Source organism: Rattus norvegicus, chromosome 3 (genome assembly GCF_036323735.1).
Source record: "Rattus norvegicus strain BN/NHsdMcwi chromosome 3, GRCr8, whole genome shotgun sequence".
Taxonomy (NCBI): Eukaryota; Metazoa; Chordata; class Mammalia; order Rodentia; family Muridae; genus Rattus; species Rattus norvegicus.
The window spans coordinates 132337128-132350682 of record NC_086021.1 but is presented as its reverse complement, the minus strand read 5'-3'; the positions used below and the strand labels follow the sequence as shown (position 1 = coordinate 132350682).

At 46.6% G+C, this 13555-nt stretch overlaps 1 protein-coding gene across 7 annotated transcripts in view; it reads right to left on the bottom strand.

Moving 5' to 3' along the window:
• The window catches only part of Sema6d (semaphorin 6D), a 592899-nt gene that overhangs the window by 43896 nt on the left and 535448 nt on the right, over positions 1 to 13555 (bottom strand). For 3 of the 7 annotated variants that reach the window (XM_063283739.1, XM_039104982.2, XM_063283743.1), the window contains exon 1: positions 6068 to 13421. The exons of 2 other annotated variants lie outside the window; for them this stretch is intronic. In XM_063283739.1, coding sequence (XP_063139809.1) covers positions 6068 to 6075 — 8 coding nt within the window. In that variant the 5' untranslated portion in view covers positions 6076 to 13421. Of the gene's footprint in view, positions 1 to 6067; positions 13423 to 13555 lie in introns of those variants that run through there. 2 more of the 7 variants (XM_039104984.2, NM_001107768.1) reach the window with 2 other exon arrangements.

Here is a 13555-nt window from a genome sequence, read left to right as displayed (position 1 = left end):
TTTTTAGCTGGCTCATCAAATGTAATTTCTGTTTCAGTTGTGGACAGCTTTTTGAATTATGGGAGAAAAGTATTCCTTGCCATCCATGAGACTTTTACAGCTTGTATGCAACCACAGTCATGCTGTTGTCATGTACACAGTAGAAACATAACATACATGTGAGACAAGGTATGTAAGTGTTCTGTGAAACCAAACACTGCTTTTATGCATGCAGCCAGAGGCATACCAACCTCCTCAACCTGTTACACTCACAACGCTCCCATTTCCTGTCTCAAAGTGGTTTAGACTCCAGATTTGGGTGGGTGCACAATTCTGTCCAATGAGACCCAGGAGAAGTCTGTCACTCATTACGACATTCTGGGAAGGTCAGATTCTCACCTGACACACAAATGCTTGTAGGAACATGAAAACAGCTGCCCCAGGAAAGGCCACGGCAAACGCTCAACCCTTTGTAACTTGTTTAGCCAGAGAAGGAATCAACCTCAAAGGCAGCACATCTTAGGAGGGAGTCCTTAGAGCCCGACATGAGGTCCTGAGCATTTAGCCCAGACAGAAACACCTTTGAACTGGGTTTCTGTTTTCCGCTAAGCATTCTCATCATAGCGACCCAGCAGGACGAAGCAGTGTGGGTTCCAGCAGTGACCAAGCCAGCTCCTGGGCAGACGCTCATTGGTTCTGCATCTCTTTAGGGATACTTTCTCCATTTTATAGGATGGGAAACCAAGACTCAGGAAGACTACTGATATACGCAATTTCTAAAATCCACCAAACACAGGCCATTTCAATCTCTGCTTATCCTGACTTCAGGGGCTCTTATTCAAAAGCTCTGTATGAAGAAAGGAGGCTGTGTGGGGTAGAAAGTGTAAATGTGTGGTAGGGCCAGGTCACTTTTAAATCCAGATGGGCAAACACCAGTGTAAAGGATGTGTCTAGAGTAGTGTAGGTAATTTTCATAATGTTGAGTCTGATAAAAATGTGAAAATCGTGAGCAGAGTTGAGGGGAAATGAAGGTTCCTACGGTGGGAACTAAGCAGTGGTCACTGCGCACCTGCACATGGGCAGTAGATACCTCCTGTGTGGAGTCACTCATCTTCCTGTCTGTCAGCTGCGCAATTCAGGGAGCAGAGACTGCTAAAGACATCTGTATTAAATGCTACCACTGATATATTATATGTTTATATATTTGAAGATATATATTTTGTAAATATATATATACACACATGTATTTGTAAAGGAAATATTACAATCATCTCATATGTACAGTGCCATTATTCTATGGTTTCAAGCACCTGTGACCAAGTGTGGTCTGGAAATATTGACACAAAAATTCCAGAAACACATGACCCGTCAGTTTTATGTGAAGCACCCTTGAGTAAGGTGAGGAAATCTCACATCCCATTCAGTCTTTCTCTGTGACAGCAATCTATGCCTGCCTAGGAAGGGAGCCTTATAAGGGACTGTCAGCACTGGGTTGGCCTTGGGGCCCCTCTGTGGGAAATCATCTTGATTGTGTTAATTGAGGCAGGAAATCCCCAAGCACCATTTCCTGGAAATGAGAACCTGGACTGTGTAAGAGTACAGAAAGCATGCTGATTGTGCATGCATTCTGAGTGTGCATGCATTCTGAGTGTGCATGCATTCTGAGTGTGCATGCATTATAAGCAGGCATGCATTATGTGCACTGGCCTGCATGCTAAGTACTGACATACACACATTCACTCACTACTTTCTGCTCTTGACTCTGGATATAATGTGACTAACTGCATTGGGTTCCCGCTGCCTTGACTTCCCTATAACCTGGAATTGTGAACCAACCCCGTTTTATCTCTTAACTTGCTTTCTTCAGGGTATTTTATCACAGCAACAGGAAATGAAAGCAGGGTGCCATCCCTGCTGGTCCAGGACTCATCCATCTATGCAGAGACACCATACTGTGTAAGTCACCTGCCTACTAGCCACTTAGCACCTGTCTTAATGATCAGCTGGACAGCTACAGTGTCACAGTGCTTGTGCCCAAAGGAATCCTTTCTCTGACTTAGAAATGGCTTCAAAGTCTCACAGAGATGTAGTCAGTGAACACTTCTGCCTGAGAGCCATTAAGTTGCCACTTTCAATGAAAAAGCAAAAATACAAGCTGCTGTTTTGAAAGATACCAGATTATCACAGCGTTTATCCACGAGTACTACTGTAATGTTTCCATTTTGTTATTAGCTATTGTTATTAATCTATTGTTGTACCTAATTATCGGTATTTATTTCTGTATGAGGGAAGGCATGGTACATATAGGGTTTTGGGCACCCACTGGAGAAGGTTCTGGAAATTAATTCCCTATGGGCGACAGAGACTACTGTATTCAATCGAAGATGACAAATTTGTTTTGGAGGAACACCTTCCTCTTTCATGAAGAGATTTTGTTAATAAAGACAATCCTTTTCTCCCTGACTTTGGACCTCAGCCCATCACTTTCCGAAGTACAAGTTAAACCAGCCACAGCCTATAGGCCAGGTCCAGCTCTGTCCTTTGAAGCTCATCTGCCCTCTCAGTGAGACATGTTTAAGATGGGAGGATGGCTCTACGGGGACTTGAGTGAAAATTACAGAGAGGCTGTGCAGTAGCAACGCGCCAACTCCCGAGAGCTGAATGAGGTACGGTTATTGCTAACGGAAAATATTATCTATGTATTTCTGAAAATTGAGTCTAAAAACTATATTAACAGCAATGAAGTGTAAGTGATCCCCAAAGAAAAGGGCAGAGCACTGTAAAATGTAAATGACAATAATAAATTTGAAAAGGAGGGCTATCTGTTGCCTGGCTATGTGTGCACATAAGTGTATCACACTCAGGTTGGGGGCTCATGGTTTTTAAGTCACCACGGTATTTGTTCTTACAACTGAGGAAGATGCAATGTGGAGATAAATGTAGCATTAAAGAACCCTGTAACTAGAACCTTGGAGGTCCTAGGTACTAGAGTTTGCTCTTAAATTCATTTTGTTCTAAGAAAAAGATGGTGGCCTGTCAGCTAGGGCCTGTCTGAAGTTCCAGGTTGGTGGTCAAGCAAGGCTAGCTTCTAGACTCCTAGCTTTGGGTTCTTAATCCATTTTCAGACTGTTCTGAAATCTTTTGTGTTGACAGATATACAGTGTGACTTTCAATATTAGAATTGACTTTACACATCCGATGGAAGAGAGGCCCTGAGAACTTTCCACTGCTCTTTGAGTTCTAGTAGAACACAGGACACTAATTGAATGGCTGGCCTTTGGGGACTTAGAGCTTCACAGACCAGAGACAGTCATGGTCATCAGGGAAGGAGCACAATAATCTTGCTTGAGAAACTCCATCCAGTTGGTCAAGAGACAGTGCCAAAATCAGCAAGTGACAAGGCAGTTGCGTCTGTCACACTTCTCCATGCGTCCCTACTGAGTAGACAGTGGCTTTGGAACACTGCCCCACAGGTCTCAGGCTTCAAAATGGTTCAGGTTCCCAAACTGCATTCATCCAGTTTTGTCAGAGAAAAACAAGTGGATTCACGAACCACTTTCCATTCATTTAGTAAATACCTACTCTAACAAAACAACAAAACCCCAACTGGGTAGCATACTCAGTACAGAGCAGGACATGAAGAGCAGTATAGGTAAGGTCTGGGTTGTCCAAACTATCATGACTATATTTAATATTTAAAAGCCCCCAATTGATTGTTCTAAGAGCAACATAGCTTTTCTCATCACTCATGTCTATGGTTTCACTGTTTTCTCCATCAATTAAATAGAGGTGATTTACAGTGAGTGGTTGCGATACAGGCTTCAAAGTCAGAACTGGGCAGAGAATCATCAACGCCTGAGTTCCTGCCACCCTTGAAACATGCTACCTTTATTTGCAAAAAGGAGATCAGGCTAAGGACTTTAAAACTGGGAACTAATCCTGGGTCATCTGGGAGGCCAGTTATTGTGAGGGTCCTTAACGTGAGGCTGCGAAGTCAGGGCTGCAGGAGCCAGACAGTAACTGCAAAAACGGAGGAAGGAGAACAAGCAAGGACTGAACATGGCCATGGAGACCATAAAAAAGAAACAAGAAAAGTTTGATCCCCGCACCCATGTGCCTTGATACGGGCCCGCTGACACACATCTCAGACTTCTGCTCCTTCTGACTATAAGGTTATAAATCCCAATTGTTGTGGGTTACTGGTTTGTCGTCCTCTATGAGAAGGTGAGGGACTCCTCAAGGAACTGTAACATTTCCTACAAAATAGGAATAAAACAAGTAGGTATCCCAACACCCTAACACAGGACCGAGAGAGTGTAAATAAAACCTTTTGGGGGGCTCCACACAGATTAAGAGCTCAATGCCCAGTCATTATGCCCATGATAGCATTCTAGCATAAATGTATGGATGGCTGTTTACAGTGAGCAGTGATTTCATTATGTCGTAATGGCACCTTACACTTTAACAGCACTTTCATTTCCCTGTATTGTTGTATCTGACACTAACTATAATTTCATGGGGCAGCAGAGCATCCACAGATGTGGAAATTTGATTGGCTGACCATGGCCGGAATTCGAGGCACCTGGTTCTAAGTGCAGTGTGCCCCTGACCTCCGCATGGGCATGGTATCAATAGATACAGAGAGTAGCAATAAGTGGTGATAACGAGAGGTGATGGGGTCGCACGCTCCAGACACACTCTTCTCCCCATGTGGGCTCAGCCAGAGTTTCCAGCCAGGCCTCAGCCCCCACTTTCCCAAGCATGGAGGGGGGGGGGACCACCTCTGTCTAATGTGTCGAGTCAATTGTGCAAAGCCCTAGGGGGAAGAATTCCATCCTGACCACAGCAGGCAATCACCTGATGCCCTGAAGCATGAAGTTTGATTACCCTTATCTCAGTTTATCATTGCATCAAGGACTGTTGATGGGAATACTGGCCCAGGGCCCCGAGTAGAAAAGATGCAGGCCAGTCAGCAGAAATACGTCAGGCTCTTTCTCTTCCCTCGTTTTTTTTTCCCCTCACATAGGAAATCTTTTACCAACTAGAGTCTTTCAAAATAAACCTCTTTAGCTCGCAGTGTTTTACTGCTTTCTCTTTTCTTTCATAAGCTAACTGAGATGCCCTAGGCTGGCAGGAAGAGGTCATGTCTAGCTAGCAGCCTGTTCACACCCCTCTTACTATAGAGTAATGTGTTGACATGGAAACCTGCACCCCCACTCCCCACCCCCAGACGCTAGGCCATCAGCAGATGCCCCTATCAGGCATCCTCTGGCTACACTGGAGGCTCTTTTCTCCAAAGTAGTCAACAGACAACAGGCGTTAGTTAACCTGGTAAGCCTGATGGCGGGTTAGGGTTCTGGGAATCTGCATTTTAATCTGTGTAATGATGAATGTTAAAGTCTGAGGTCTGCCCATGGTTATGGGTCAGATAGGTGGACTGGCTCAGGAGTGAGCCTGAGCTGTATGGCATGTTTCCCCAAGCCAGGAGCCACCAGTACAGAACACACACCAATTCTCGCAACTGTCCTTTGACAGCGCCAGCAGTGGACTCCAGATCCTGACGTCATGTCTCTGAAACAGCAGATGTCTCGGTTGCAGCTCTTCAACAGAGGCACGGAGGGGCTGAGGCCAGTCTCCAGCTGCCTGCAACAATCCCTCTCTCAGCCTGGTTGAACCAGTCACCAGTGTATGGAGGTGCTGTGGGGCGGAAGTCACAAGCCACACACTAGTCAAAGAGCAGCGCCAGAGTCACACACGGCAAGATGCGAAGAACGAAGACTAAGAGAACAGGCTGTGGAGCCAGACTCTATTTATCTTTACCTAACAGACAGTGGTATATTTAAAACACTGCTGCATGCCAAGCGCTATCATAAGTCCTCTTCAAATATTAATTCATGAATGTCTCACAACGGTCTTCAGACACAGGTACTACTAGAACAGTCTTCCGTTTCTAAGCCTCAGAGAGGTTAAGTAACTTGTTCAAGATCACACAACTCATTCAAGATTACACTTCATCTCACAGATCCTAGCTCCCTCTCCCTGCCCCCTTTCACTACGGAGTAGTGGTTTAACTCTAGGACATACTTACTCTCCCATGCCTCAGTTTCTTCCTCTGTACAATGAGTATGTTATTAATAGTAGCCATCTTCAAGAACGCTGGTCAAATGATTTAGCATATTTGCTTGCGTGCCGGGCACATGGCGAGGACTCACATATGTCAGCCCCTTGCTCTCAGCCTTACATTCTCGGGGGTGGCGAGAGGATTAAATGAGACAACATATTTAAAGTGCTAGGCACAATGCCACCGTGCAGGGCAAACACATAGCATGCACTGTTATTATTAGCCCTGCTGAGCCAGGCTGGCTTATTTTAGACTGGGTTTAGAGGCAACTGGGCTGGGCACAGGGGAGCAGAGTGCCTTTTGCTTCAAGCTCCTGTGCGGGCGGCAGATCAACTACTAGACTTAACGGACTCTCTGTTTTAAGACACCGGAATATTCCTAAAAATTTTGTTCCCCATATTGGATTTGCTCATGGTTGGACCTCTCCTACTGACCTATTTTGTAATTTCTGACTGGTGTTTAATTGGCAGCCATTCTTCGCTGAGACTGTCATGTAAAGCAGTAACCTGTGAGAGTCCTGAATACACCTTGGAACGCTGAGCCGGGGTGGGTCCAAGGCATGGGAAAGCAGCTGACTTGACCATTCCCAATGCCTCCCCGGATCCCCGTTTTCATCTTATTCCACTTTCCCTATGTATTCTAATAAGCATACCTACACCACACAACTTCTGTCTTCCCTCCCCTGAAGTTTATCACATTCGCCATTAAACTTAACTGTGTGCTGATTGTAATTTACGTTAACCTCTGGGTTAACAATGGCTGAGAATCACCCACGCTCCTACTTAGCTTGGAGGAAGGTTTGGAACTGGGTAGCGGGGAGTCACAGTGTTAGGGAGGAAATGACACAGAGAACCATCACTGGAGGCAGAAACTTTGCCCTGGGAGTTCAGAACCACAAAGGAAATGTTCACTTCCTAACGGATGCCGTCATAATTTTCCAAGTCTTTTTCCTCTGTTAGGAATAAGCTGCCCCGGCCTCAAACCACGCCATGTAGTCTGCGCACCAGGGGAGACTCTATCTGCAGTATGATAAAACTCACTGTGCATTTACGACACTTGCTGAACATACGGGCTTCTCCCTCTGCTGACTTGAACCAGGTCACAACCTCAGGAAGCTGCCATCTAAATGGGCCTTATACTCCAGCCCACCTCGTTATCATGGTTTCAGTGTTTTTATTCTCATTTCATCTCTATTTCCTGTCTCCACATCATCTTCTTTCCCTTCCAGAACACTCATACAAGCATGCATTCTATTTAAAGAAAAAAGAAAAGGAAGAGTCTGCGTTTAAAGTCTTTTCGTGTTAAGAAGAAAAGATAAGGCCCACAAATCAGCAACCTCAGTTGCTTCTGCTCAATATCTCAGTGAGCAGAGGTCTCGCTGGGTCCTCACTGCTGAGTTCGTGTATACATGATCCACCCGCAGCTGACGTGGGGCTCTCACCACTCATCATAGAGCAATCTGACTTGTCACAGATTGATCCCATGCATTCTGATGGCTTACTCTGCCAGGCTGGCAGCTCAGGGACACCCAATACATCTTTGTGGGTTGCACAGCCAACTGCCACTGTGCACCTGAAATACAAGTCCGAGGTAAGTAAGGACTCAAATGCAGATAACTGACCTTGACCCCAAACCCACCCCACCCCAGGCCCTTTGCCTAAGCTGTTCTCTATGCCTGGAATGCCTTCTCTTTCAACACCTCCCCCACCTCCTCTCACTGTCCACCTGTCCAAGTCCTACCTAGTTCAAGGAGCAGCTCAAATATCAGTGGCCCCACAGGGCCCTCCCTGACCACCCTTGCCAGAAATAACCTCCCTTTTCTCAGCTTCCACAGGACTGGGTGTATCTTCTCTGGCGCTTAAAACACACCCCATTCTACTGTGACAGTTTGCTTAGCGCTCTGGAATCATGTGCTCCTCCAGGGACTCATGCAGAACAGATCCTTGGTCAAAACCGAATGAACACGTTTGCGACAAGGACAAGAACAGAGAGTGAGGAATGCAATCACTACTTCTGTGGTCCCTCTTTCTTTGTCTACTGCTTTCAGAAGTGCCTTTCTTCTATCTGCCAACTACCCAAGGGATGTCTGACCCTAACTCCCTAGTTCCTAACTCCTGGGGTTACAAGTGAGGTACTGGTGAAGGGAGAGAATCTAGCTTCCTGGTTTGCTGATGGTCCACTGAGGAACACAAGTGTTTTCTTGACACACTTCCTCTACTCCAGGTCTTTTGTGCCAGTGCAAACCATTGCTTCTACTGGTAAATGCAGACTCCAATAACAGGCTAAGTGGTTGCAGATCCTCCTGAGGCCTTATTATCCGTGTACTGACACACTGAACGCTTACTCTTGAAACCTATATTTCCTTCCCTTAAATATATGTTGAAAACCTTAAATTTCAGCATCATGTGCAATGGGAATGAATACCTGGTTTTAAGTTTTTCCTCCCACAGGAATTCTGAAGGAAAATGCACAGTAACGAGAAGCTGCTGCACGGGAGAACGTGCATCTCAGCAGCAGGTCTGATCACTGGTCAAAGAGCGCTGTGGAAACCCTAAGAAGAACAGCGTGTGTCACGCTGGGATCCACGGTCAGGCTTCAAGCAAGCATCTTCAACCCCAGAGCTGTGGCCCATGAGCACCTCTGGGAAACGAGACAGAAGGATGTAATGGACTGTCACCTGACACAAATGGTACCAATGGAACCAAATGGTAAGTGCACCCAGACGGCACCTTTTTAAGAGTGAATATTGCCATGCGTCTGTCTATGTTGCCATCCTAGATAAGAAAACCCTACGTGGAGAGGAGGGTTGGGAATGGTGCTGTCTGAGAACATTGAAGAAGTCACGGTTATCTGACTAACAGGAAGACATGACTTAGGTTAGCAAGAAAGACACAATTCAGGAGCCTACCCACATGAGTAAGTCATTCAATAAACACATTCTCCCCAAATGTAACTTCATAAGAAGAAGTCAGAAATATCAAAGTGATCTGATCAAGTACTACGATGAGGCAGTGTGGGCTGGGATGTCCAGAGGTTCGAACTCCCTACTGGGTGACCCAGTTTCCTCATAGCAAGTAGTGGTAATGGAGCCTAACTCCTTGTAGGCATTGGAGCCTTGCATATAATCAAGATGGCGGGGATCTTATCAGGGCATCTAGAGTTTAATCAGCAGACTCCATTCATTGTTGGGTGTTATGGTTTCTGGTCCCTCCCTCGTCTTTCTCTTCCATCACCACCACCCTCCTGCCCCTGCTGTTCTGTCGCCAAGGTCACTCACATCAAAGTGTGAAATGATCCCACCCCCTCTGCACATCAAATCCCCAAAGAAGTATTCTCAACTAGAGAAGTTCAAACCGAGACATTGAAAAGCTTGACAATTATCTCCTAAGAAACTCACCTGCCCAATACATTTTATTCTTTCTCTAACAAGCAATAGCTACCATTACGGACACACAGAACGGGGAAAACAACAAGATGTGATCAAAACTGTGTGTACTGTGGGCTACTAGGCCCATTGCACAGTCTAGCAAAAGGGATGAAGCCAGGGCAAGCGTAGGTCACTGACGAGCTAGAGAGGCCTTTTTTCTGTCTCCAGTTCTGGGTCACAGGCCAAATGCTACTCTTATTTCTCTCTTCACCTTTTGGATAGAATGAGTGGGATGAGTAGACTCTGAACGAAGAAGCTTCCTCATTCTGCAATTCTGTGACTAAACTCTATCAAGCCCAGAGCATCACTGCCATGGCCACATGCCACTTAAGGCTGGAACAAGCAAGCTCTCCTGTAAGTGAAAGACACCTTGCAAGCCAGCAGGCCCTGTGGCAGGTGGACTTCCAACACGGGATGAGTGGCCTGGTGGGCACAGGCTGTGAAAAGATGGAAACTTCCTGTTCTGGGTGTTAGCTTTAGTTACCACAGCCAGACAATGTTGCCAGTGGTGTGGAAGGAAAGATCGCTGTAGCCAGCTGTGCTATTCACAGTTGGATGGATTCCGTGTACCTCCAAATGGTGATAGAGCCAGAAGCCTGTTGTAACCAAGGACAGGATGATGGATGATCTACACACTGTGTCCAAGTGGAGAGGATGGCAGAAGTTCACTTCAGGGTTGTTAAAATGCTAATCGGGGTGACTTAACAAAGCCAGATAGAAAAGTTTGAGAAACTCGAACAGCTCATGTGGGCTCTGCACTCCACCGATTGGAAGGCCCTCGGCTGCAATCTTTTTTTTTTTTTTTAAATTAAGAACTTCTAACAATTTTCCTGTTGGGGAGAAATAAAAACCGCCTCAGTGGTCAGCTACACTGTCCCTGTTACCGAGATCTGCTAGGAAAACAGCTCGACGTCAGCCACCTCAAATGAAAAGTGTCCTGGCATACTTAACAGAGTCACGGGGTCTACGGTTTGCATGTGGCACAGGAATAAATCACAACACTTTTCCTACCAACTGGGGTTGTCAAATGTCCTCTACCGTATCCTTAGATGCTGGATTCGGTAGATTTTTTTATGCTAAATCTCCATTCACATATGCCTCAGAGAATCCCATATTCCGTTGCTGTGACAGACCCAGTGCACAAACTAAACTGACAGCCCATTCATTCATGCTGAGGGCAGGAAGGCCTGCACCAGCGACATTATATACAGACGATCTTGCTTCAAAGTTTTGTCAGATTTGCACACACACACACAAGGGACAAATATTTCTGTGTCTTGCCCCCCAGGTCTGATTTTCTAGTCAGTAGTGTTGCTCCAGGTGAGTATACAAAAGCCTTTCTGGTCACAGGGTGTTGGCTCATGGTTACAGCTCCTTGCGGATGACAGGTACTCAATGAGCACCAATAGGTTGGCCCACCTCAACTGCCTCTTGCTTCCTCTAGAAATAGATCCAGTCTACGCAAGCTTACAAGCCCTGAATAGAAATAAAACCTACCATTTTGTCCTGCAGCATGGTGGGGTAGGAGTTTGCCTCCTAGGGTTGCACTAACACTGGTCAGGCATCTAGCCAGGCTCTCGATCCTGCATGAAATGCATCCCAAGAGTGAAAAATGACCCTATTTCAGATGCATTTCTCACCCTTTGTATCTTAGTGAAACTCACAGGCAAGAACAATGACTAAGCTAATTACCATGGTTCATTATGACAGAACAGCAAGAAGAGCTCCCTCAGACTCAGCTAAGTCCTCAGCAACCGTGAGGATCTTTTGGAATTAAAGTTCTGAATCCAAGCTTCTTGTCCATGGCCTTTCAAGGAACGGAAACCACCAGACGACAGGATACAGAGGCTCACTTACCCACATTAGTTACTGGACAGAGCCTTCCTGTGCAGCAAGCCAGTGAACTGAAGTCTTCAGGGTTTTTAAGTTGCCCTCACTCTGAGGACTAAGGCTGACGTCACAGCCATCTTTCAAATTCATCAAACCAAGGGAGGCATGACCAGATGGTGCTGGTACTATTAGAGGGTATCGAAAAAAAGGGGGTAGGGGTGGCAAAATGCCCATAGATCTAAATCAAACTCAGGCTAACCAGATGCCTGGCGATGGAGCCGTCACAGTATTCCTGCCACATTCTCATGCATCACAGACGCGCTCCTCAGAAAGGGTACCTATGTAGCATTCTCAGGAGAAATGAGATGGGTGCCAATATCCTGCAGGATCCAGTAAGAAATGCTAGTGGTTTGTTGCTCTTCCTAAGCAAGCCAGCAGAGAAATCTTAGGATCTCATATGCATTTAACTGTCTCCTTGGAGCATAGCTCAGAGACCTCAACCAAAGCCTGAAAAGCAGATCCCGGCTGTAGTTTATCTTCAGATATTTAAGCTCCTAGTGATATAGGCCCAATCTCAGAGCGTATCTGTAATTTTTAGGTATCTGAGCCAGGATAAATGCTCGTGTGTAATGCATGCTAGCTTGAGAGAATGAGTCTGTCACTCACTACATTAACCCGATACTAAAGAGAAGTTAATTTCCTCGGGTAGACACTTAACATCATGAATAAACACAGTTCCAGAATCTATTGTTTTGTGCCATCAAAACGACAGTAAAAACGCTACCCCCCACCCCCAGCTGTCTAAGATTTCACAATACAGGGAAGAAAAGCCTTGGAGATTTTCTCCAAGGAGAGTATTTCTCCTTTTCAAGGGCCAGAGACGAAACCAACTGAATAAAAATGTTAACTCTTTCCCCGAGACTTTGGCATTGAAATAAACAAAAGATTCTATTTCACTGTGTCAAGTATCAAGCAGAAGGAAGGGGAAAACACATATATTTTGGTAGTGCAGACTTAAAATTTGTAGTAGCTAGAAGTTTTGAGAGGAAGTAGCCCTCGACATTTCCCATAAGTAACCAGAAGCAGCGTTGTATTTAAGGCAAAGAAGCCTTAGTGGTTGACACGGAGTCCAGTTACTGTACACAAAGTCGGGGTTGGGGGTTATATCTATAATAACGATGTGCTGTCCCACTCTGAGGATGCTGGAATTGACTACTGACCAGTCCAATTCCTCCAGTGCTCTAACTCATACCCTACCGCAATACTTCCCCCACCCCTCCCCAGCGCGCTCCATGGCATTTTTTTTTTAAAAAACAAGTATTAGATTTAAACAGTACTCTGCCAGCAATGATCCTAGTAGCCAAATAATGAGAAAAATTCCAAACTCACTTTGCATCCACACCTCCAAGTTCTTAGATCTCAAGAGTTAGACGTCCGACTGGAAGCTGAAAGCGCTTCCCAATCCCCCCAGGGCGGCTACTGCCTCAGTTTCTACAGAGGGTCACTGCAGTAGAATCTGGAAGTTTCCCTACCTGGTGTTGGCCTCGGTTTGCCTGCCTCTGCTCCCGGCTACAAGACGCCTCTAGCCGCGAAAGAAGCGGCTCATACAAAATTGACTTTTCCTTATTTGTTTCCATCCATAATTGATGGGGAGCTGAGAGCGTAACACGTCTCCCGGTCGAGCCCTTGCCGCCTGGAGAAGACCCCGTCCAGGGCGCTTCGGTGGAGCATTTTTCAGTCAGAGAACAAAGCACGCAAAGTTGCGGGGGAGAGTGGCTGAGAACCCCGCGGGTGGGTGCCCAGTCAGTGGCTCCGCGCTCCCAGGCGTCCTCCCAGCCGAAGGTGGCCGGGCAGCCTGGGCTGCGCTGCGGGCTGGAGGGTTGGAGGCTGCAAGCCCCGCGGCGAGGAAGGCGGGCTCACCCTGACGGCTTGCGGAACAGCGCAGAGCCAGCCCTGCCAGGAAGAAACTTTTCCTTGCAGCCTAGGGTGTCTTTTCTTCCCTTAGGGGTGCGCCCCCGGAGGAGGGGTGCGCCTAGGAGGAGGGCCGAGCCGCCCCGCCCCGCCCCCCAGGCCGCCCACCGGCCAGCTGGAACCGGTCAGCCAGACCTCCCCAGGCGCCTCGGGCACCGCTGGAGACCGTACGGCTTGGGAGAGCAATGAACTCCGGGGAGATGCGACGCTACGCCCACGCTTACACA